Source organism: Emys orbicularis, chromosome 9 (assembly GCF_028017835.1).
Source record: "Emys orbicularis isolate rEmyOrb1 chromosome 9, rEmyOrb1.hap1, whole genome shotgun sequence".
In the NCBI taxonomy this organism is placed as follows: domain Eukaryota; kingdom Metazoa; phylum Chordata; order Testudines; family Emydidae; genus Emys; species Emys orbicularis.
The window spans coordinates 45,858,183-45,884,060 of NC_088691.1; the positions used below are offsets into that span (position 1 = coordinate 45,858,183).

General features: G+C 53.0%; 1 protein-coding gene across 1 annotated transcript in view; it reads right to left on the reverse strand.

The window, feature by feature from the left end:
- Window positions 1-4,612: 4,612 nt before the first annotated feature.
- The window catches only part of PHKA1 (phosphorylase kinase regulatory subunit alpha 1), a 91,416-nt gene continuing 70,150 nt past the window's right edge, over window positions 4,613-25,878 (reverse strand). Inside the window, 12 exon segments of the mRNA XM_065410307.1 lie at window positions 4,613-4,786; window positions 5,242-5,442; window positions 8,213-8,266; window positions 9,413-9,583; window positions 15,055-15,170; window positions 15,779-15,880; window positions 18,362-18,491; window positions 18,614-18,692; window positions 19,072-19,151; window positions 19,771-19,927; window positions 20,702-20,841; window positions 21,555-21,649. Coding sequence (XP_065266379.1) covers window positions 4,613-4,786; window positions 5,242-5,442; window positions 8,213-8,266; window positions 9,413-9,583; window positions 15,055-15,170; window positions 15,779-15,880; window positions 18,362-18,491; window positions 18,614-18,692; window positions 19,072-19,151; window positions 19,771-19,927; window positions 20,702-20,841; window positions 21,555-21,649 — 1,499 coding nt within the window.

A 25,878-nucleotide genomic window follows, 5' to 3' on the forward strand; every position in this document is an offset into this window, starting at 1 on the left:
ACCATGGTCTACTGCTGCAGCTACCGGGAAGCAGTTAATTTACTGCTGGTTTCACCTGGAGAGATGAAAGGGGATGGGATGGGATGCAGATCCCACACCAACCAAGAAGAGTTAGCTACAGCTGAAAGCTAACAGCCCCACAGGGTTAGCTACTGCTGAGAGGTCTAACAGCCCCGCAAGGTTACACCTGCAGGGGGGGTCACACTTGGGGAGAACCTAAGATGGGCTAAGAGCTCATGTCAGGGTAGGCCCTTTCTCTAGGCAGATTCCAGACTGGGGAAGGCGAAGGCTGCGGAGAGCCAGGCAGGGGCTGGGCAGAAGTTGCTGGGTTTGTATTTCAGCTGGTGTTAGGTTTTGCTGAGGGGCTCCTGGGTGAAGCCCAGAGTCACTGCTCTGACAAACAAGAGCCTGAAGAAGAGCCTGCGGGGCAGAAGACATTGTGTGCATTGCCATTATTCTATCAGATATGATTAGTTTGGGACAGAGATACCCTGGAAGAGGTGGAACTATAGCGTAGCCTGGCCAGAGGGCCACGGTCCCACTGCACCAGACCACTGAAGTCCAGAAGGGGGAGGGGGAGGCGGAGTCGCTGAAATGCCATGTCACGCCACAAGGGGGTGCTCCAGGACAGTGCGTCTGTGATAGAACACGGAGCATGTGAGCACCTCAATCAACCTCTGAAATAGGGCCAGAGGGACCTGGCCCAGAATTTGGGAAGGGAAAGAAGAGTGGGGCTGGCACATCTGCTGGCAGCGACCCAGCGACAGCTGCAGATGGCTGTGCTACAACAGCAGCAATGGCACATTCAGGTGCTCCTCCTCCAACTATGGACAACCAGCAGGCAGCACCATTTGCCACCCAACAGCAGTGGCACAAGGCTCAATACAAGCAGTAAGAAGCAGCCTGGGCAGCCCCATGAAGGCCTTTGTGACAGGAGAGGCTCAGGCTGCGTACTGTGATGTAAGGCAGAGCTGGCTGGCAAAGGCTGCCATTTTGAACAGGCTAGGACTGACTCTAGCAGCATATCAGCTCTGGTTCCGGGACCAGACCCCTCCAGGGGAGGAGGGGGAGGAATCTCTGCCACAAGTAGTGGCACAATGCTTGCAGGACCTTGCGTCCTGGTGGCTGTGCCTTGACCAGCTCAGTGGAAAAGTCATGGACCATGTGGTCCTGCAGCAGTTTCTACCGCTCCTGCCCTGAGGGGTCTGAAGTGGGGTAAAATGGTTCCGGCCTGCATCAGCAGGCGACATGAGAGCAGGCCAAAGCCTAGAGTTGCCAACCTGCCAGCACTGTCCTGGAGTCGCCAGGAATTAGAGATTATGTCATGTGATGAAACCTCCAGAAATACATCCAACCAAAACTGGCCACCCTACCAACGCCTGTTTTGAAGCCAAGAGGGCCACACCTGAACGATGGGCCAGACTGGGAGTGTCTCAGCAGGGGAGACAGGTGGATGAGGTGTCCCAATGGGGGAATTGCCAGGAAACTGAGGACGTTTTCTCCAGGGCACTCCAGATCTACCAGCCTTCCGGTCAGTCCCTCAGTCAAACGGAGCTCCTCTGGGGGCAGCCAAGGAAGTCAGTGCAGCAAGCCAGGATGCTTTAGGAGGGACTGTCGATTGATGGAGCACAGATACATGAATTATTTCACTGAAGTTTGTGGAGCAGGGTCCTCCCTGGATAAGGTTAAAAAGCTGCCAAACGCAGGGCTACCTAAGGGGGAGGAGTGGCAGTAGATGTCCTGGTGGGTTCAGGGTGTGGTCAAACGCTGGGCTGAGGAAATGTGGACCAACACCTGCCAATGCACATCTCATGTCCAGGAAGAAAAGGAGAAGGGGGGTGTCCCACGACCGACTGGAGCTGGAGGTACGGGGCCAGGGGTGGCATATGCAGGTTGGAGCAGCTTCCTCAGCCTGTGATCCTGGGGAGGGATTAGTGGGAATTCCCAACCCTGGTACAGAAGAAGATGATGTAAAGGAAGGGAAGGGCTAGGGTGAACGAAGAGCTGCAGCCCAGGACTGCTGGGGCTGGGGAGGACTCAAAGGTGTTAGAAACCCAGCTGGAGACTGCTGAAGGAGGCCAGCCAGCAGCCATGAGTCACCTGCAGATTCTGCCTGGCCAGCTGAAAGCCTGTAAGTGAGAGCGGGTGGAAACAGGCACTGCCTGGCAAGAGGTGATGGCCCAAGCGGCCAGACAAGAACCAGCCTCGGCGAAGGCAGAGGCAGAACACTGGAAGCAGCAGCAGGTATAGAAGCAGGTTTCCCTCTGGGTTGAGATGAGCACAGGGGAGCAGAGCCCACGCAAGAGGCTGAATAGCCCGCAGCGAGGACTCGGACACTGCCTCAAATAAAACAGGGGAAGTGTGGGTGACTACCAACTCTCAGCAGCTTGCCGGGAGCTAGGTGAAAAGACTGAGGCCCTTACTGCAGAGGCACTGAATGGGACAGGGTGCAAGCATATAGTTGCAATGGCAGAGAATGTGCAAAAGAAGCTGCTGGCATCGGAGCAGGCGCTGTGAAAGGGAGAACTGCTCTGGGCATTGGGAGGCCTTGGAGGATAGGGACTGTCTACTCCTGACGATGAGCGAGTGTAAGGAGGAGCTGGACCGCCTTTGTGCCCAGGTCCTGCACCTCAGAGGTGGAAACCATCTGTACCATGCTGGACACAGCCTTGAGGGGGTGCATAAGCCACACCCCACTATGAAGGGGCCCCACTTTGTTACACCTGCAGGAGGGCCAGGCTGGAGGAGGTCAGTGCCGTGGAGGGAGGGAGAGCCAGGAGAGGTTGTCTGGAGGCCCTCTCTGCAGGAGCTGGGCAGGAGGAGTATGGTGGGAAAGGGCCAGGAGTGGAATTCATGCTTGTGGTGGGCCTTGGAAAGGGGGCAGGACTCCAGGGAGGCAGCCCTGGGGGTTGGCGGTAACTGTTGGGTAGAAGAGCGGAGCACCAGGGAGAACCTAAACTGGCTACAAACTCAAGCTGGGGCTGGGCACAAGTTGCTGGGTTTGTATTTCGCTGAGGGGTTGTGGGGGGAAGCTCAGAGTCACTGCTCTGGCAAACGAGTGAGACTGGAGAGGAGGCCGGGGGTGGAAGACTTGTTCATTGCCGGTATTCTGTCAGATAGGATTTATTGGTGACACTGATACCCCGGAAGAGGAGGAGCAACAGGGCAGCCTGGCCAGAGGGCCATGTCCCCACTGAAGTCCTGATGAGGAGAGAGAGGCGGAGTCACCAAAACACCACGCCAGGCCACAAGGGGCAATCCAGGAGGGCGAGTCCACAACAGGCCTGATTGGCAGGAACACAGCACATCAAAGCCTGGCTGAACATGGTGTGGGATGGGGCTGGAGAGCAAGCCAAAAGTGCCTAGAGTCAGCGTTCTCTTTAAAGGCTCCCAGCAGACGGGTAGAGTGGTTCAGGGTCTCGATACACCTGCCTTCCAAAGTGACTCTGCCTGGATTCTGAAAGCTTCACATCTCCGGGGGGCAGAGGAGCAGGGGGGGTCCAGACACAGGCGCCAACTTTTTTCTGCGCCGGTGGGTGCTCGCGCCCCTGGCCCTGCCCCCGGCCTGACTACACCCCTGCCCCCGCCCCCGGCCTGACTACACCCCTGCCCCCAAAGTCCCTGCCCTAACTCCGCCCCGTGCCCCTCCCCAAATCCCCGCCCTGGCCCCGCCTCCTCCCCCAAGTGCGCCACGTTCCCCCTCCTTCCCAGACTTGCCCAGGGCAAGCGCTGGGAGGGGGGGGGAGAGAAGCAGGATGCGGCGGCGTGCTCAGGGGAGGAGGCAGAGCGGAGGCGAGCTGGGGAGCTGCCAGTGGGTGCAGAGCACCCACCAATTTTTCCCTGTGGGTGCTCCAGCCCTGGAGGACCCATAGAGTCGGCGCCAATGGGTCCAGACTGCACTGTGGGAAGAAGCCCGTGGGACTAACGGGCAGGGCACAGAGACTAGGTTTGCGTTGCTCAGCGAGTTAATGCCAGCAGGGTCTGCTCTGGGCCCAAGCCCCTACGACAACAGGGTAAGCTACTGTTCAGTTTATAAAACCCTCCTTCAAAATTCAACACACATTTGGGGCTAGAGCAGCAAGAGCCTGTTCAAAACCCAAAACACAATAGAGGGGAACCAGTGAGGTGAGACCAGCCTGAGCACCATAGTGTGCATCTGCAGAGCAGTCCCCCATTCCCCACCTCACTGAGTGAAACCTACCCCAAGCTTTGACTTGTAATGCACATACAGACACCCCAGAGCCAAGCAGGGATCAAACCCCGGGACCCTCAGCACAGGCCTCTCACATGTGAACCCGGTCCTGGGTTCAGTGCCAGGGAAGAGCTGGGATGGCTGTATGCAAACACAGCCATGGTTTAATCACACAAACATGCTCTCCTGAAACATCACTTGGCATCAGCAGAGACACGCTCCCCCTGCTGAGAACAGCTATTGCAGCAGAGTGTTTTTTTCCCCAGGGTGAAGCTAGGAAATGGTAGGTTCCACTCCTGAATTCAACAAGTTGTCATGGCATGGAGACAGTCTACCAGCAAGCTAGCTTAACGCCTGCCTTTGACTCCTAAAAGGTAATCCAAGGCAGTTTGTTAACTCCAGCTGCAAGCCCAAATGTGTCTATTGCATGGTACAGCCACTGCTGGGGAGGAACTCCTCCACATACGTTGCCACTGCTCTGGAGAGGTAGGTCATGGTGCCAAACCTGCCACTAGGGGCACTGTCATACAGCAAGGTACAGATGCCTGTGGCGGGATCTTTCTCCAGCATGTTGTCATCAGCGCCCAGTGCTTTCTGTGTGGGTGAGGAGTGGGGAAAAGGAAAGAAGGGAGTTATCAGTCACCAGTGCACCCCCAAGTGCCACATCACTTCCACCCCACACTCACAGCCTGAGCCAATCCTGCCTACACACCAGCAGGCACCCCCAGCACCCCCATTTCCACTGCCCAAACCCTGCCACCACTGCCTCCTCTCCACCCTCATCACCATCGCTAGAAATATGTCCTGGATTTCAGGGAATCTGGTTACTCCCTGGAGGTGACACATAAAATTGCTCTTAACCATCAGGGCTTGGGTCTCAAATGGACACTCAGTAGAAGCCTTTGACTGCACTGCTGCTGCAAGTTCTCTGTGCCATGACCCACATGTGCTAAGGAACGTACGACATGCACGCTTGCCACCACAGCCCCGCAGAGTCCAAGGCCAGGTTCGTCTCACTCATTCCCTCTGGAAGAGGGCAGGTTCCATACCTGTTCTTCACAGAATAAGTCATTTGCTATGTGCACAATCTTTTCCACTGCAATGATGCCCCCAATGCTGTGTATTTCCACATCTGCCAGCATGGTCAGGACAAGGATGGCTTCTACCAGGAGCTGCCTGTATTCTGGCTGTGGGACACGGTTCAAGACGGACTCCACATGGACTGAAAACTTGATCTCCCCAGGAGTCATCTGTGAGAACCAAAAGCCTATTAATGCAGGTGTGTCCCATGTTCCAGTGAACCCCACAACCCTCACAGCGCACGCCCAGCCCAGCACCTGCAATCTAGCGCTTTGTAGCATTTCATAGCAGGCAGCAAATCGCTCAGTATCCTTAGCCCCGTTGTGTAGGTGGATGAACAGAAGCACAGAGAGGGAAAGTGCCTTGCCCAGGGTTCCCCAGCAAGTCAGTGGGATGGAACACCTAGGAGCCTGGATTCTAAGCGCCTCCCTCTATAAGGGACATGCCGGTGCAGGGGTGATGTGCTGACAGAGCAACTGGCTGACTGAGGCTGGTGGAACCCCTGAGTTCAGGAGCACTGAAGATCGTGCTTCACAGAGTACTCCTTGGGGAATTCTATGCTACTGCGTGCATGCATAATTAATGAGCCATGCATATTTTTAATTTTTTGCGCAAGAAAAAAAGCTTCTGCTGAAATGTTGCTGCAGTTCTGCCTTTTGCCCACCAGAGGACACTGTGGCGATAGAACAAAGCAGCAGCTCCCAGCCAGTGAGGGAAAGAGAGCCTTCAGTGCCCGTCAGGCCAGGTCAGGAGACGGGCTATGAGGAGACAGACACCATGGGGTGCTGGTGGGAGAGGGGCAGACAGGGGCTCTTAAGGGCTAGTGGTAGTGGACAGACTGAGGCAGGGGCTGAATGGGAGTGGAGGGCACAGGGCTACAGGGGGGAGGAGGCCACATGGTGATGGGAGAGAGGGTGCAGAGCTACATAGGGACGGGGAATGGCTGAGTGGGGGCACAGAGACACATGGGGACAGGGGCACATAGGGACTGGGGGTGATTGGGTGGGGGCAGAGAAACACAGGGACCTGGGAGGGGTGCAGGGACACATAGGCAGGGGCGGCTCTATGCATTTTGCCACCCCAAGCATGGCAGTCAGGCGGCTATCGGTGGCACGCCTGTGGGAGGTCCGCTGGTAATGCGGATTCGGCGGCATGACTGCAGGAGGTCCGTCAGTCCCGCGGCTTTGGCGTACCCGCCGCCGAATTGCCGCCGAAGCCGCGGGACCAGCAGACCTCCCGCAGGCATGCCGCTGAAGGCTCCCTGACTGCCGCCCCGACAGCGACCGGCAAGCCACCACCCGCGGCTTGCCGCCCCAGGCACGCGCTTGGTGCACTGGTGCCTGGAGCCGCCCCTGCACATAGGGACGGGGGTGGTTGGATGGGGGCACAGAGACACATGGGGACAGGGGAGGGGCTGGAAGGCACAGAGACACACAGGGACTGGGGAGGGTGTACAGGGCCACATGAGGATGGGGGGGAGTAGGTGTCTGATTGGGGGTGGAGGGACACGTGGACAGGGGGTGAAAGGATAGATAGGGGTGCAGGAACACATGGGGACAAAGGCAGATGTGCCTGACTGAATGGGAGCGGCTAGGGGTCAACCAGGGTCTGCATGGGGGAAGCTCCCTAACAATCCCTCCCCGCCTCCTATACTTTTCCCACCCATACCCAACAACCCTCCAAGTTCACACCCAGGCTCCTTCCCAGCAATTTACTTCCCTCTCCCTCAGCTCCTCCATTACCCCTGACTCCCACAGGCCTTTTCAGTGCTTCTGAGGGGTGTGGGAAATACGGTTCTGTATTGTAGTTTAAATGAATTATTACTTAGAATTCTGTATTAATATGGATAGTAAGGAATCTATTTGTCAAAGGATTCAGGAAATGTTTTTTTTTGTTATCTATATTGTTACAGACATACTTGCTGACAGGTATTTTGAAATAAATGACCAAAAATAATGGAAACTGGTGTGATTATATTGTGTTATTTTGACAAATAAAATATGCAGAATTGTGCAGAATTTTAAAATATCGTGCACAGAATTTTTAATTTTTTGGCACAGAATCCCCCCAGAAGTAACAGAGCAGCCAGCTGCAATGTGGGAGAAGCAGCCGCCATCGCAGACTGGTCTGGCTCATGACACGGCAAAGCCACTCAACGCTCAGCTCCGTGCCTGAGAGCATGCACTTGACCAGCCCAGAGGCTCAGAACTGTTGGGAGTTGCTGGGCCTTCTCTCACCCACGTGGGGAAAACAGCAGTCAAGACCCTGCTGCTCCACAGTCAAGATGGGGAGGAAGCAGCGAGATACTCTCACCAATCAGGAGGGGGAACAGTCAGACAAGTTGGCAGGGGATCGTTTAGAGCCCCAATGAGGGGATGGTGGGGGAAAAGGGAGAAGGGCTGATGTTCTGGGAGAGCCAGGCCCTGTTTAGTCCTCCCTGGAGATGAAAGGAGATGGGCAGGAAGGGAGAATAAGAGGTGCATTATGCAAATACTTGCAGGGTGGGGAGGTAAGTGAGAGAGAGGCGGAGTGGTAGCAACACCTACATTAGAGGTACCTGATGCTTCTCATTCTAACCATTCTCAATTGCTTTGCAAACTGACAAACAATTCTCCAGGCTGCCCTTTCCATGTGAGTTCTCTGCCTGAGCTGGATTTATTTTGGGGGTTGGGAGGAAGAGGACGACAATGGAGTTAGAACAAAGACAGTCTGGCTGTTTGAGAATAAGGCTGGGGAAAGGACAGTTTTGTTAGCAGTAAAATAATAATTCTAATTCTTGTGGTACGGGCAGCCTTAATTCTGGCACATCCTAACCTCGGAACACCCAAGTGCCTGAATTTGCAACCTTAACACTTTTGACATTATTTCTCACACACACACCCTTCCCCATGGATCTACCCTCATAAGATCAGTTGATACCCCCGCTCCCAAAGCTCTTACCTCTTTGGTTGTTGAGGCTGGAAGGACAAAGCCCTCCACAGAGAGGCCATGGCACTGCAGAATAAGACCAAGGGTTAGAGGTTGCAGCCCAGACAGGCCCCTGTTCACTATCCTGGATCCCCCCCAGTGGAGTGTTTAAAACCCAGCAAACCAATAACTGCATTTTCCATTCACCACGCAGAGCATGCAGCCTTGAGAAATGCAGTTAGCACCCAGATGTGGTGGACACATGGTAAAGTTCAGGGTTTTTCTACACGGTAAGGGGACTTGAAACAACAATTGCAGTTGTAACTCACCCCCTAGCTATTTCAGCTGAAGTCTGGGCATGGGCACACACTGCGGTACAAGTGCCTTCATATCAGTTTGGTTAAGCTGGATAAGTTCTCCCAAGATACAGGCTTTTTACTGAAGGATAAAGCCCTTTTACTGAAAGCGAGTGTCCAGACCCAGGCGTCCAGCAGAATGACGAAGGGGTGGATTGCAACAATCCCTTTGCTTCCATTTACCAAGTAGACAAGCCCCAAGTTTGGTGCTGTATGTCTCACATTCGTGCCCTGCTGTATGACCGCACCTCTAGTTGGCAGGTTTGGTACCATGACCTACCACTCCAGACTGGCAGCTATGTCTGTGCAGGAATTCCTCCCCAGCACCGCCTGCACCAGGCAGTAAACCCATCTGGGCTTCTAGCTGCAGTTTACAAACAGCAGAGGGGCAAATCTGGGCTGTCCTGGCTAATGCAGGGGGTCACATGTGCCCCTGCAGCCCCTGAACAAGAGAGTCACAAACTGCCCCCCTCTGTCAACACAGGGATGAAACAGGCCCTTTACACCTATGCAGCCCTGGGAACAGGATTTAGCTGCAAAGCCAGCCAACAGGGCGGGGCTCCCAGCAGTAATAAAAAGCACCTTACTATATGGGGCCCAAACCTGGGCTTTTGTCATAGAGCTCCCAAGCAAACCCTGGGAACCGGCATGGCTGGCAGCTATTGGAATAGGCCCTCAAAGGCAGGGATAGGGTAGTTGCTCAGCTGGCTAGAACACACAACGATGAGGTGTGTGCGCTGCTGATGGATTGTCCCCATGACGTGAAAACACTGGCCAAGGGGATCCAGGTGCATGGATGTGCGCTCACGCACTCACACATACATGCATGCACACGTGGAAGAGACAGCTGAACAATGGCAGCATGAGACCAGCTCACCTTCTGCAGGATTTTCCAGACCTTCTGGTAGAAGCCCACCGGGACCCTGTTGAGCGCTCCGTCCAGCCGCCTTCTCCGCTGCCACTGGCCATGGCGGCCGTCTCTGGAGACCTGATCTTCCAGCATGCTAGTGAAGGATCCCCCAGCAGGCAAGATGGAGCGTCCAGAACTCTGAGAACAAAACAGAGTTACAGTAAAGGCAACAGGACCAGGATGAAGCACTAGAGAGAGCACCTCCCTAGCTTGTGGAGCTCTAACTGCAGAGAAGCACTTGGCTCTGTTCCCTCTGGGCTGTGCTCTCAGCAGCTCTCAAGCTACACAAGAAGGATCAGGCCGGGCTAGTACTTGAAGGGGAGACCAAGGAACACAATTCAGTAGAGGACACTTCCTCTCCCAACCAGCATTAACCAATGTCCTAATATGGGCTAGGACACACAGAATGCTGTCTGATGAGACAAAGCCACTTGTGGCCACTAGAGATCCCCTGGCAATCTCTGCCCAAGTCAGGACATTAGTCCAGTGCCCTGGGGACAATCCAGAGGGGGTTATTATATTCCACCTTTCTAGAGCCACAGTTACATCTGGAGATGGAATTCTCCATTTCCACAGCTGGCCTTGCAGTTTGCAGGGTATCAAGCACCACCTTGCCTTTTGGTTCCACCATCAAGCCTGGGCTGGGGAGACTGACCAGACAGCACTATTTCCTCCTGGCCTGTTTCCTCAGGAGAGCTACATTACCCCAGAGTGTCAGGGCCTGCCTTGAAAGAGTCTTCCCAAGTGGCTGTGTGCCTAGCTTGTGCTTAATGCTGCCGCAGCTGACTTCCTGTCCTAAATGGTTGTGTAGCTTTCCTAGCCACTGCCAATGGGCTGCTGTATTCCACTCCAGAGGTGGCTGCATTCCACCCCAGGGTGAAGAGATTCCTGCCTCTAGCTAGCAAAATGCTCTGGGACCTGCGAGGACAGACACGCTGCATGTGTAAACATAAGATGCACATTACCAGAGGAGATCCTGAATCCATCTCCAGAGAGTGGAAGCCACAGGACTAGAGAGAAGAAGAGAGACAGTCAAAGCCTGATGGGATGGAGCAGGCAGCAGAAGCATTAGCAGAAGCATGGGCAAAGCTTGGTGTCATTCATTCAGTGTCTATCCCAGGTGATTGTGGCTAGCCAGAGATTTTAGAGCCAGTTTAGGAAGTTGCACCACAGAGTTTCACATTAAACCAAAGCTGGAAGAGGGCATACCAGGGCAGGAGATTAAAGAGCCAGGTTGGTGTCTGGAGAGGATGGTTAAACACTTTAGTGTTTACAAGATGACACACTGCACAGTGTGAAATCCAAGCAGCTGGGCTCCCCTTCCAGAATTACTGTGCCAGACTGTGGCTTTAGGACACAGTAGCTACAGGCTGGGCACTGTCAGCCCCTCAGCCTGGTTAGAATCTAGCAGGGAGGAGGTGGTCCTGGAGATTTAGATCTACTCAGGCACAGAAGCTTACAGTACCCCAACTAGAGACCATTTAAGGTGGGGCCTGGAGAGAGCCAGTGAGCTCATCACATCTGCACTGCAGTAGTAGCTAGCTAGTTCCAGAGTGTCAGCCTGGGAGTGCACAGGAGGAGGCAGTGGATTCAGAGGGAGCCATGTTCCCTACTGCTCTATCAGGCAGCTGGGAAGGGAGAGCAGAAGTTGATTTGCCTAGTGGGGTTATTTGACCATTTTCGGCACTAGACAGGAGTCCTGCAGTGTGATTAGGGGCAGCAATACAGCTGTGCTGCATTCCACAGCGCAAGGCAGAGTCTGGCTGGTGGGCACAGCGTAGTTAGCTACAAGACATGCTGCCTGCTTAGCTTCACTGCAGGCTCCTGACCCAGTGTGTTCTAGCAGGACAAACATCCGTGGTTATGCAGACAGGCCCAGTCTGTCCTACAGCATGGATCAGAGGGATCAGATACAGAGGGACCTAGACAAATTGGAGGATTGGGCCAAAAGAAATCTGATGAGGTTCAACAAGGACAAGTGCAGAGTCCTGCACTTAGGACGGAAGAATCCTATGCACTGCTACAGACTAGGGACCGAATGGCTAGGTAGCAGTTCTGCAGAAAAGGACCTAGGGGTCACAGTGGACGAGAAGCTGGATATGAGTCAACAGTGTGCTCTTGTTGCCAAGAAGGCTAATGGCATTTTGGGCTGTATAAGTAGGGGCATTGCCAGCAGATCGAGGGACGTGATCGTTCCCCTTTATGCGACATTGGTGAGGCCTCATCTGGAGTACTGTGTCCAGTTTTGGGCCCCACACTACAAGAAGGATGTGGAAATATTGGAAAGAGTCCAGCGGAGGGCAACAAAAATGATTAGGGGTCTGGAGCACATGACTTATGAGAAGAAGATGAGGGAACTGGGATTGTTTAGTCTCCAGAAGAGAAGAATGAGGGGGGATTCGATAGCTGCTTTCAACTACCTGAGGGGGGGTTCCAAAGAGGATGGAGCTCGGCTGTTCTCAGTGGTGGCAGATGACAGAACAAGGAGCAATGGTCTCAAGTTGCAGTGGGGGAGGTCTAGGTTGGATATTAGGAAACACTATTTCACTAGGAAGGTGGTGAAGCACTGGAATGCTTTACCTAGGGAGGTGGTGGAATCTCCTTCCTTGGAGGTTTTTAAGGCCCGGCTTGACAAAGCCCTGGCTGGGATGATTTAGTTGGGAATTGGTCCTGCTTTGAGCAGGGGGTTGGACTAGATGACCTCCTGAGGTCCCTTCCAACCCTGATATTCTAGGATTCTAGGATTCTATGGAACGAAGCACCATCATTCGGGTTCTGTTCTGTCTCCCCCCACCCCTTCTCCCACTGTGGGCCAGGCCTGCATTGCTAAGACAGCTGGGTAAGACTAGTGGGCTTCTTTGGCACAAAGCTTCTCCCCTGGAGTGGTTTTGGGAAGAGCTTTGAGAAGAAAAGAGGGTAAGAGGCCTGCTGAGTGTTCCTCACCGTTGATCCTCCAGAACTGCATACTATGGTACATCCAATGTTCCTATTCCTCTCCCAGCCCCACCAGAACCTGAGCACGCTGACCTCTGGCCAGAGAACCACAGGAGTTCCCAGACTGGGTTCCAGAATGGCAATGCTATTAGTCTGGGTTAGAGAGACCCAACACTGGATCCCATCCGCTCTTCACAGCTTCCCAGGCAACAAGTCACTGCCAGTCGAGAGCTCAGGGAACACAAGACACAGTCACAACCCCACCGAAGAGCCTCTTGCTCACAGCACTGGACTGTAGTTTGCTGGTTAGTCATTTCAAGTGACCCAACTGTAGCTCACGGTACCTCCAGCCGGAGAGCTGAGCCCCAAACCCTAAGCTGTCAGAGGGGAAGCCAGCTCACTTGCTACAGCTTGAAACAAGCCCGTTAGCTCATGCATGCTCAGAAGCTTTCTGGGTGCGCAAGGTTGCTGAAGTAAGCTAAGGCTTGAAGGGAACACTGGTGGTTTCACCTTACTCTCCCTCAGAGACTGCCTATGTTTATCCAGTTGCTGAAAGATAAAAAGGAGATCACAATACAGACAATGTGATTGGGGCAGCAATACAGCTGTGCTGCATTCCACAGCCCAAGGACGAGTCTGGCTGGTGACCACAGTGCAGTTAGCTACATAACTTACATCTCCGTTCCCTTCCACCCCCTTCACTCCGAGGCCTGCATCTCTGTCTAAGGTACTTCCATGGCCCTCCTCAGAACGTCTCCATCGCTAACCACAGGGTAGGAGTATATCCCCATTGTACACATGGGGAACTGCGTGATTTTCTCTGGCAGATCAAGGAATGGAATCTGGGAGTCCTGTGGCTCAGTGCCCTAACCAGTGGGCCGTCCTTCCTCTTACGAGCCCAGCTTCACCGCCAGTCCTCATGGCTTTTCCACTTACATTCAAAGAGCAGATTGTTGCATCAGAACCACCTGCACGTTTGCTTGTTTGACTTCTCCTCTTAATCTAAGGGTCTATCTACATGTGAAAGGCCATCCAGAGGTTTGCATTGACAAGCTTATTTCAGTTTAATTTAAGTCTGTTCCCAGCCAGCTTAAGCCAAACTGAAATCCACAAGTGGATGTGTGGATGCACACACCAGTGCACTTAACATTGGTCCAGATTCACACCTCGGGCTAACCTGGCTTTCCACACAAACAAGCCCTACAACAGAGTCACCAGGGGAGCACATGTTGTGTGCCGTCCCTCACCCTTCGTGGCAACCTGCTCGCACAGGAGCACAGCAGGCTGCCAGGCTGCTGAGTTCAGAGTACACAGAAGACAGATGCACCACAGGTTCCACAGTGAAATATAGCCCAGGACGCAGGATTCCTAGTTTTCTTTATACCTTGGATGCAATGCTGGAGCCAAGGACCCAGGGAGAGGCAGGGTTAAAGAGTAGCCCCGGAAATGTCCGCTCAGTGACTCTGTTACTGCCGTCTCAAGGGAATCCTAAGCTTGGCTCAGCAGCCCACTAGCAAGTGTGCAGGGGAAGGTACAGGAGCGGGCCTGCAGAGTCAGGTGGACGAGAAGAAACCCAGATGCTCTTCTGGAGAGCTACCAGAGCGCGCCGGGAACAGGTGTCCACACGATGCTGCACACTAGCTACTGGGAATTTCCTGCCAATGGTGGGGATAAAGCCCTGATCCTCTCGCTACGGAAGCGCAGTCCCCACCCCTGCCACTAGAGCTAAGAGGAGAAACTCTCAGTAGCTGTTAGCAGGACAGGGCCCATGACAGCTGGGTAGTTCTCATCCCATCCAGCAGAGGGCAGTGGGGTGCACACATGCACACATGCCTTGCTACTATACAGCTTCTCCACCGGCGCAATGCTCTGGGCGGTGGGGCTGCAAGTTCCTGGGGCAGCGTAGCTGCAAAGCTGGGGCCTGACCCGGTGCTCTGTGCTGCGCAGTGGCGTGGCTGGCTCCAGCTGCCTGTCCCGGTGATCTGGGCGGCACGGCTGTAGTGCCGCCAGCCACCGGTGCTCCAGGCAGTGCGGTAAGGGGGCGGGGGTTGGATAGAGGGTAGGGGAGTTTGGGGTGGTGGCCAGGGGTGTGGATAGGGGTCAGGGTAGTCAGAAGGCAGGGAACAGGGGGATTGAATGGGGGCAGGGGTCCCCAGGGGGCAGTCAGGAAGGAGAGGGGGGGGTTGGATAGGGTGGTGGTGGGCAGTCAGGGGCAGGAATTCCGGGGGCGATCAGGGGACAGGGAGAAGGGGTGGTTGGATGGGGCAGGAGTCCCTGGGGGCAGTCAGGAATGAGAGGAGGGGTTGGATGGGGTGGCGGGGGGCAGTCAGGGTCAGGAGTCCCAGGGGGCCATCAGGGGGCGAGAAGCAGGCGGGGGTCAGATGGGGGCGGGGGCCGGGCCACGCCTGACTGTTTGGGGAGGCACAGCCTCCCCTAACCGGCCCTCCATACAATTTTAGAAACCCAATGCGGCCCTCAGGCCAAAAGGTTTGCCCACCCCTGACCTATGGCCTTCTAAAACACAAGCAAAATCAATATACCGATAAAATGCCCACAGCCCATCCCACAGCTATCCCCAATCAGTGTCCTCCACAGCCCCACCCGGCACTCCAGCGGGTTCACACATAGCCCAACCCCCACCCCCTCAACATCCCAGCCTCTCCCCAAACACACACCTGTTTGATCTCACTCTTTAGCTTCACTATCCCAGCTCGCTCTGTTTTAGTCGCTCCGACGGCGCCAACCTCGCGGATGGAAATAGCGGGGGTTAGGGCTGAATTAACAGAACGCACTGCAAGGGAGGAGGGGATGGGTACAGTCAGAATTCACTGCCAGGGCTCCGAGGACACAGACTCAGCGACAGTCAGGGCACCTCGTGCTCCCAAGGCCCTTCTTATAGCACCTCCAGTGAGCAGGACCTGGGGTGCCCCTGCTTTAACCTTCTCAGAAGCTCATAACTACAGAAACTACTGCCACGGAAGGAGGAGTTTCTTCTATCACCAGTGGCGGTCCTGTCATCCCTGACTAATGCCCACTCCACGCACTGGCAGGGCCTGTTTCACCACCAGAGGAGGGGGAGTTATTTTAATACTGGATTCTGGACTGGGCTCAGACACATGCCTGTATGTGTTCAGGCAGCCTGAACTGCAATGAACAATGAGGATGACCAACCAGGGTCTCTCAGGATGCCAACAGCCATGACACTGGTGTGTGAAGGACATTGCAGCCCAGAATAAGTTATGGCAAGATGCACGTGCCTGGGACATCAGAGGAATGGACACCTCTGAGTTGCTGGAAATGAGACTAAGGCCAGACCAGAGGGTGGTTATGGTGCAGTTTCATCTCTCATCATTTTAGAGGCAGCCACTTCAATATTTCAGCTTAATCAGACAGACTCACCGCTCTTCTCCACTCCGAACTCCTTGCCAGAGAGAATGTGGTGTAGAAGACTCTTCATATCTGAAGGACTGAGGTTCATCAAGCTCTCGGTGGCTTCTTCAGCTAGAGATCAGAGATTAATTGGAAGGGAGACTGCCAACAAGGTCACCTCCTTCCCCTCCCAGGTTACAATCTACATCATTAGTGGAAAAGGGAGGATTCAGAGGAAGTTCTAGTAAGGGAGGTTCCTGGCTCAAGGGGCACAAGTGAATCTAGGTGTTTCCATACATTAGTTGCACACCAGGATTTATTAATGAAGCACTTGAGATCTCATCCTGCTCTGCCTCCCCAGAAGAGAACAGATATGGCTAAGCGATACTGTCAGCCTGATATCCAGTCGATTACAGACACAGGAGGGAAGAATGGTGCAGGTGCTATACTTCTCTCACAGCCCCTGGCCAAATGAAATCACTCTACTCTGTCCACCCTCTCCCCCAATCACTGTGCAAAAAATCCACAAAACCATCCAGGAAACAGGGAAACTGACTATGCTGTGAAATGTGCACATGCTTAGAGAAACCTGTTCTTTTGGGATCAGTCTATCCAAGGTATTTATATGGCCCCCATTACCTCTGAGCACCTCACAATTTTTATTGTATTTTCACCACAACAAACCTGTGAAGTAGAGTATTTTCCCCATTCTACAGATGGGGAACTGAGACGCAGAAAGACTAATGGCATGTCTACACTACAGGGACTGTAGCAGCATAGCTACGGCATAAACCCATAGCGTAGACGTAACCTACGTAAGGGAAGGGTTTTTCCATGACTGTAGGACCAAGTCGCTAGGTGGATGGAAGCATTCCAGGACAGCCCAGAGGATTCAGGGGGCCTGGGGCAAAGCAATTTCAGGGGCTTCTTCCATAAAAAAAAGTTGCAATACTATAGAATACTATATTCTCGTGGGGGCCTGGGGCAAATTGCCCCACTTGCCCCCCCCCGGCGGCCCTGAAGCATTCTTCTGTTGACCTAGCTGTGTATGCTGGAGGTTAGGTTGGCATAGGTATGGAGCTCAGGGGGTTGGATTTTTTCACCACCTCTGAATGATGTAGCTTTGTTAACCTAAAATTTAAGTGCAGACCTGGCCTAAGTGACTTGCCCAGGGTCACACAGAGTCTGTGGCACAGCAGGAATTGAACCTGGTTCTCTGAAGTTCCAGGCTAGTGGCCTATGCTCTGGGCCAGTGGTACATGTACCTCTGGGGGTACGCAGAGTTCTTCCAGGGGGTACATCACCTCATCTAGAGATTTGCCTAGTTTTACAACAGGTTACATAAAAAGCACTAGCGAAGTCAGTACTAAACTAAAATTTAATACAGACAATGACTTGTTTATACTGCTCTATATACTGTATGCTGAAATGTAAGTACAAGATTTATATTCCAATTGACTGATTTTATAATTACCTGGTAAAAAATGAGAAAGTCGGAATTTTTTCAGTAACAGTGTGCTTGTATTTTTATGTCCGATTTTGTAAGCAAGTAAATTTTAAGTGAGGTGAAACTGGGGGATACGCAAGACAAATCAGACTCCTGAAGGGGGTACAATAGTCTGGAAAGGTTGAGAGCCACTGCTCTGTGTCATCCCTCCACTCTGGTCTTAGGTATTTCCTTGTAACACTTGCAGGGCCAATAGTTTCCCAATCCAAGTGTAACTTAGGCTGACTGTGTCCCTTCAAAGTGAGGAACAGTTTCACACCACCCTAAAAATCAAACAAAGCTATTCACACCCCAATCTCTCTCAGGATCCAACAAGTTAGCCGAGTGCACAGTGAGGATTCAGACCTATTTGAACAGGTAGCCAAGATTTTAAACAGAAAAGAAAAAAAAAACCAAATGTAACAAAGTGGCCGAGCTGGTGAGCAGGACTTGCTATATTTTTAGTACTATCAAGCACTTAGTGAGCAGGTCCGGCTCTACCATTTTTGCTGCCCCAGGCACGTGCTTCCTCTGCTGGTGCCTGGAGCCAGCCCTGTTAGTGAGTCTACTAGCTAGACATCTCCCTTTCGTATTTCCCCCAGCGGTTTTATTTTATTGGCCCCAACTACACAGCAAGTTTGACTGTATAACCCAGTAATGTGATTATACCAGTGATTCTCAACCGTAGCCCATGGCCTTTAGCACACAGCTGAGCTGGGCCGCAGCTTAGTATGAATTGGGCCATGGGCTCCAGTTGAGAACCACTGGTATAACCACATTACTCAGACACAAGGTGCCCACATACATGGGCCCATGGAGATTCCCCTAGATACTCCAGAGGTCTTGCAGTGAAAGCTTGAGGGACAGTTTGTTATCACAGCCCTTTCCTACCCAGGGAAGGTTTGGCTGGGATGAGATACTGGGCTGGACACCTCACCCACCTTGTTTGTGTCAGAAAAAAGGTAGACACTCTGCTATTCGGCCAGTTGTGAGGCAACATGCAACAAAGCCTGGGTGTTCCGTATACCGGGGGCCCCCAGTCAGCCACATGCAGGCTGGGAGTTAAGAGGGATGCTCCCACCCTTTGTCTGTCTTGACTATTTGGACACCGGACTCAGGCTGGGTACCTGAGCAGTGCAAGGAGTGTGCCAGCTCCGTTGCCATCACCTGGATGATGAGCCCAATGCGAAGGCGGAACATCTCAGCAAAGAGGGCGGGCTGGGTACGCATGTACATGGCCAGATAGACCATGATTTCCTGAACGGGAAAAGCAAGGAGACACGGGTCACAAGGCAGCCGCCCAGTGGGACAGGCGCATCCTCTGGCCTGTGAGGGCATGGACAGGCTGCCTGGAAACCGGCTGGACTCAGCCCTGTCACCTGAGTCAGGATCGAGACGCTCATGTTCTTCTCACTGGCTTCGTCAATCAGGTGGGTGAGTTCCTCATACGGGACAGGGCTGAGGAGACAATGGGAATAAAGGGGAGATCCCAGTACACACAGACACAGGGCAGGCATGATCTACAGCCCCTCAACGCATGGCTAATGCCCCTTCGCCTGACTTTAGACAGCCCCCACATATTGCCCCACCTGCTTTGAGGTCACTATGTACAGCACGATGTGCACAACTAGCGAGGCTCAGGGGAGAGGGAGCTCATACAGATCCAGCCTGGGAGAGCAGTGGCCTCTTTCCTAGGGGCAGGGAGAGGCGGAGCCTCAGAGGTGGGTGGAGCCTGTTCCCCCTCCCCACCACTGCAAAGTTGACCCCCGGAATCAGGCTGACTAATGCAATGGTTTCGGCCCCCTTGGTACACGGAGGCAAAAGGCACTGAACTCACGCAGAGATCGTCTTCTCCCGAGGCTCTGGAGGCAGCCCCACTGTCAAGTGCTTCTGATGAGACAGGAGGTCAGTGCAGGCCTAGACAGAGATACCATCACACACTTGGTTATGGATGCTTAACAGCCACAGACCCACAGTGGCCTTACAAGTGCGCTCCCTCCCTCCCAGCGAGAGCTTCACGCACACCTCTAAGACACACAGTGTGGCTTTTGGACTATTTTCTGGAGTTCCATCTTCACTGCAGGGATTGTAACGGACTCAGCTTGGTGTGAGATCCCCCAAGTCCTCTCCTATCCCCCGCCCCCAGAGCAGGATTTTCTGTACAGTCTGCAAATCCAAACCATGATGGGCCAGGCTTTAAGCAGGGCCCAGCGCTCCCCATTCCAGCTGTCGGAGCCATGGACGTTCAGGTCACGTACTTCTAAGTGAGCGCATAAATCAGTACGTCCCTATGGCGTCTCAGAAATTTAAGCAACCTTCGTACTTGCCATGAAGTGGGAAAACAATAAGAAAGACAGTCTGGCATTTCAGTGGCCACCTCTCCAGATGGAAAGGTCCTTTCTAGATGCAGAGGACTCTTACTGGTAAGTCGTTTCTCAGAGGTAGTTGTGAAGTCAGGCATTCATTTGCCCATTTGCTGCCTCGTCCCACAGGCCGGGCCAGGGATCAGAGCAAGGCCCCTGTGCCCAGTCCTCACCTCATCGAGAGCTTCCACCTTCTTTTTCAAGATCCCGGAGATGTAGCGGATCAGGGCCCACTGTTGGGTAGCTCCCACGTTGACATATAGCTCAGTGAGGAGGTCCTTGACCGTAGCACCAGGTTGACCATCGATCTCCGTGTCCCAGTCAAGCCCCCTGTGTTCAAGGAGATGCCAGGTCACAGCAAAGGCTATGTGAGCAGGATTATTTACCCAGCCCCCACAAACTCTGCAGCAGCACCATTACAGAGTAACACTTGACTGTCCAGAATGAACACTATGATAACATTCCAGTGGAGGGGGATGCTCTCTGAGCTAGTAAATAGTATGCTCAGCAATGCACAGGACTGAGGGAATGCAATGGAGCTACCTGTTTGGAAGCACCAGCTCTTGAGAACTGTACCCAACTAATCCTTTTAGAGACAGCAAATTCTGAATCTCTTATTACATGTGCACAACAAGGCCCAGATCTCATTAGAGGTGCTAACACAAAAGCACTGGACCAGGTGACCTAGGGAGGTTGTGGGACCCCGTCATTGGAGGTTTCTAAGAACAGGTTTGACAAACCCCTTCAGGGATGGTCTAGGTTTATGTGGTCCTGCCTCAGTGCAGGGAGCTGGACTAGATGACCTCTCAAGGTCCCTGTCGGCTCTACATTGCTATGATCATTTATCAAAATGGCTAAGAGGTGAATCCATGCTAAGGGCATTTTTTCCAGACACTCACACCAGCCTCCCATCTGGCAAACATTTCCCAGCCTAGTTATAAAGGCTGAAACACAGGGAGCTAGCCATCTCGCCTCTCCTGAGTGGGCAACACCTAGGCTTCTCATTGGGGGTGGTAATGCCACGATTAGGAAGATAAAGCCAGGAGCAAAGCAATATAAAGGGCTTCCTGGGTAATGCAGGCTGGGGGCCGGCCGCGCTCCTACTTGAGGGTGTGAAGCATGTAAAGAAGGTCAGCCTGCTCCTGTAGGGTGGGGCACTCTCGCAGCTGATCCACCAGGGCCTTGCAGTCCACGTTTCCAGCCTTGTCTCGAGGGAGATTTACCATGGTGTGGAGCGAGGGAATCTGGAGGAGGAGAGGTCACTAAGGTTCCATGTTAGAGCTCTAGCTGGTGTCCCAACCCCTGCTCTAGAATCTTGGGGCAGATGACTTGGCCCTTGGCTCTGCTCTTCCCTGGTTAATGCCTTCTCCTAAAGCTGGCCAGAGCCATGGCACCAGCTAACGTCTTGGCCATCTCCACTAAGCAGGACCCACCCCACTGCTAGGGGCTGGGACAGCATTCTGCTTGCTGAGCTTGCTTATGAGCCAGGATGCTCTGCTAATAACTCCTCACCCAACGTATCCTCCTCTCTAGTGTGGGCAGATTCCTGCCCCATGCCCGCTCCTTGCAGATTCACCTCCACTGCCCCCTCATGTTACATGCCAGAGCAGCAGCACTTCCCTTCTTCCCCAGTGGACCCTGCTCTGTCAAGGCCAGGGCTTCTACCCGCTTGCCTGTCTGCTACAGTTTGCTCCACTCCTGCTCTTGAGTTTCCTGCAGCCAGTGGGTCACAAGGCTGTGGAGAGCAGCTGGCTAACAGAACTATCCATGTCTCTAGCTGTTCCCAGGTGACACCCAGACCACTCCCCCCCATGGATTCTGCTGCTCCACCCCAGGGCAGCAGTCTGTATACGTCCTAGCTGGCACACTGGACACTGTTAGGAGCCAGGCAGTTGACTCTCGAGCCGGAATGTGTTCAGCACCCCCAGTACCCACCCCACTCTCAGCTCAGGGTCACCTGGCTGTCCTGTTCGGGTGTGTGGGTGGAGCCCAGCAAGTGCACTGAAGGCTGGGAGGCCTGGAACAGCTTGGACGGGATGTACATGTTGACATCTGCAAGAAACCAACATTCGTTTTGGAAGGCTTTAGACTTCAGCACATTGCAATTTATCCAGAACAGTGTCTGGGGCCCTGTCCTGCTTGGAAGAGTTTTAAATCCTTGTTAACTCTCAGCCTCCAGTCAGCACTGCTGCCTACTGTGCTTAGAAGGGACAAGCAGTCCTCTGGCCCCACCACAGGTGAATAGGACTGGGAGGGGAATTGATGGCTATTTAATAGCCTCTAATCTCTCAGGAATTTGTGTAGAGGCTGCAAGGCATCAGAACCCTAACTGACTAGGACTTACACTTGGGCGCATATGCTGCAGCCAAGATTAATTACATGGGCCTTCAAGCACTGCAGGATTTTATACACTAGTTCATTGCTTGATTAATCCAGCACAAGAGAACTACTTAATGCTCCAGAGATTTCACACACACTGAGGCCTAGAGGGGACAGAGCAGAGAGGGCAGCACTCTGCAGCCTTCCCTTTGAGTTACTATAAGTGGCTCTTTGGAAGCTTGATGAGAGAGGGTCTTCCTAGGGCAGCTTTAACAAGGGGCTAGATCAGCAGAAGAGGGCAGCTGGAGCATGCTGGCCATGACACAGGGAGGTGTTACTCTGTGGGTTTTATTAACAGCTGTGCAGCACTGGAATCAGGAACTCTCTAAGCCTGACTTGGACACCAACCCCTCTGCAGCCTTGGGGAAGTCACTTACCCTCATTTTACAGATGGGGAAGCCAAGAGGTTAATACTTACCCACCTTATCTTTATGGGTTAATTTCTGTAGAGCACTAAACACTCTAGAGGCTTATTAGCTTTACCTACTCACTGTAGTGCCACCAGCCTTGAGAAAGGAAGTGCAAATGAGCTGATCAGGACAGTCAGGTTTCTTTGTAGATTTTTAACCCATTGTATCTAACAGTGAGCACTAAGCCTGGACAATGCCCCATGCCTCGCACACAGCACAGTTAGTCTTTGATCAGTTATAACACTTGGGTTAACTCAAGAGCAGAGAGTCATGGCACTGCCATGACTTGTAACCACATTTAACTTCTCCCAATGGTTACAGACCAACAGGATTCGAACAGTTAAACTGCTACAGCAGCATCCTGGCAACATGCTCTAGATCGGGAGTTCTCAAACTTCACTGCACCACAACCTCCTTCTGACAACAAAAATTACTACACGACCCAGGAGGGGGACCAAAGCCTGAGTCCACCCGAGCCCCACCACCCTGGTTGGGGAGGGGGAACAAAGCAGAAGCCCAAGGGCTTCAGCCCCAGGCAGGGGGCCTGTAACCAGAGCCCTGGCACCCCAGACTGAAGCCCTTGGGCTTCGGCCCCGGGCAGTGGGGCTCAAGCTTTGGCCCTGGGCCCCAGCAAGTTTAAGCCAGCCCTGGTAACCCCATTAAAATGGGGTCGCGACCCACTTTGGGGTCCCAACCCACAGTTTGAGAACCGCTGCTCTAGATGGTGCTCATGGACCAGTCCTCAGCCTGTTTATGCCAGACCCTCCTGCCATTTAGCCATATGGGAAGGGCCCAGTGGCCACAACTACAGCTAGGGTAAACTGATTTTTTGGTTGCCATGCCTAAAACATCTGAAAAATCTCTCTATATACAGGTATGTATGTTTCAGGTCAAACAAAATGTTTAATTTGACCTGTAACAAAAAATTTCCTTGTTTTTCATTTTGTTTTGTTTTCAGGAATTTGCCTTGTTTAAAAAAAAAAAAAAAAAAAAGTTTAGCTAAATTTCTAAACAAAAGTTTAACAAAAAAAAGTAAGTCTTCATTTCCTTTTGTTCGAAAGTATTCGTCAAATTCCACCCCAATTTGTGAATAGTTTTGGTTGAGCCAAAACTGCATCTTGTGGCAAATAAATGATGCAGCCAAAGAATTTTGCCCAGCTCTATTTGTGGCACCAGGTTGCAACCCACAGACTGAGAACCCACATCAGACTCTCCACCTGCCCACCTAGGTATGTGGTCAGTGGACCTGTCTCCACTACAGATTTCAATCCCATTGTGAACACAACCTATCTTCTCTGTCTAGGCTGGACCCAATCCACATTATAACCATGCTATCAAAACAGCAACAGCCCTGACCTTTGCAGGGCTGGCACACAACTTGGCAACAGAGTTACACATAATTTGGTCCCAGTCTCTTTGCAAATGAGAGGCGTGCTGAAAGCAGCAGTTTGTAAGGGTTCTGACAGACTTCAGAAGGCTGCTGCCAACCTCTCCTTTCTTACAGCAGACAGAGCTGGCATCTATACAAGATGGTTTTGTACCCGCTTTTTAGCAATGGTGCATCTGCAAAGATGTAAATACTAGCATCAGCTGAGGCCCACATGCATTAGCATGTACATCAGTGCTAGTGGCAGTGCAGCCGCATGGATGCTGAAGAAGGGATACAATATTTCCTTAGTGCAGACAAGCTCTTTGAGTGAACTCTGTTCTAGGCAAAGCCACGCAGGGTATCAACAGGTGAACAGGTCCAGTCTACACAGACAAGAGGCAGTTGGTGGAGAGAGGGGGATGCTTCCAACATGGTAACATCTGAAGCATAGGCAGGGATTCTGGTTTGGTCAGTCTGGACTGGCAAACAGTGCTACAACCACAGTAGCAACTAAAGCTCCGGTAGCCATGAGCCTTGCTGCGTCGTGACATGGCTGTCACTAACCACTCTGTGCCCCAGCCTGGGCAGCACACCTCTGGCAGTGACAGACAAATAGTGGGACGACAGACAAATGGGAAAGAAGTGACTGGAGTATGGGATGTAAAGGGGACGAGGCATCCAGTGAAGCAGCTTCCTCTGTTAGCAGCAGAAATATTAAGTTTTAGGAGTGTGTGTGTGGGGTGGGGGGGGGGAGGGGAGAGAAAGAGAACAACAGCCCCACTCAGAGAACAGGGGAAAAGCCCCAACCACCTCACCTCTAAGGCAGTACCCTAAGAAACACCTTATGAACCTGATCGGTGACCATATCCAAGACAGACAGGAGAACCTCTGCATCCGACCTACCCCGTGCCAGCCATGGAGGAACTTGAGACCAGGACAGAGAGAAAGAAAAGGGCACTGGGGGGCTGGCTCTGCTCCTGGCCCCACACAGATTTAAATAAGGCTCTATCTACACTGGGGGAATATAGATAGCGCCCCAATTCCAGGCATTAGGGACCAGCCACAAGTGTGGACCCCCCAGTGCAGATAGGCAAACTGCTGTTTACACCAGTTCAGTGTACCCTGCCTCAAGCTAGATTAAGCTGCACTGGGGTACAATGGTCTGCACCACCCCTGGCTGCAATTGTAGCAAACCCCTAGGGAACCCAAGGCTCAGATGCTGCATGCTCATCGGGGGCAGTTGGCAGAGGATGCTGCAGAGCTCTGGGCCTAAGGAGGCTTTACCTGCTCACAAAGGAGGTTAGGCCAGTGCAGAGGCAGGTGTGGGGCTAAGGCTACATCTACACTACAGGGGGGGGGTCGATTTAAGATACGCAAATTCAGCTACGCGAATAGCGTAGCTGAATTCGACGTATCGCAGCCGACTTACCCCGCTGTGAGGACGGCGGCAAAAATCGACCTCCGCGGCTTCCCGTCGACGGCTCTTACTCCCACCTTCGCTGGTGGAGTAAGAGCGTCGATTCGGGGATCGATTGTCGCGTCCTGACGGGACGCGATAAATCGATCCCCGAGAGGTCGATTTCTACCCGCCGATTCCGGTGGGTAGTGTAGACCAGGCCTAAGATGCCACCTCCCAATACAAGCAAGAGGGCAAGGATCAACACCAGGACACAGTGTGAGGAACATGCTCCATTAAGAGCATGTGACAGACCCAGACCAGTGGGGTACAGGAGTCTGGTAGAGGACAAATATACTGGTCACTGGAGGAGTAGTTTTCTGTTCCCTGAGTGACCAGAGCAGGGGCTGCACTAGAGTAATCAGGAACCTGCTAGAACCAGTTAAGGCAGGCAGGCTAATTAGGACACCTGGAGCCAATTAAGAAGAAGCTGCTAGAATCAATTAAGGCAGGCTAATCAGGGCACCTGGGTTTTAAAAGAAGCTCACTTCAGTTTGTGGTGAGAGTGTGAGGAGCTGGAAGCAAGAGGTACAAGGAGCTGAGAGTGAGAGGGTGTGCTGCTGGAGGACTGAGCAGCACAAGCGTTATCAGACACCAGGAGGAAGGTCCTGTGGTGAGAATAAGGAAGGTGTTTGGAGGAGGCCATGGGGAAGTAGCCCAGGGAGTT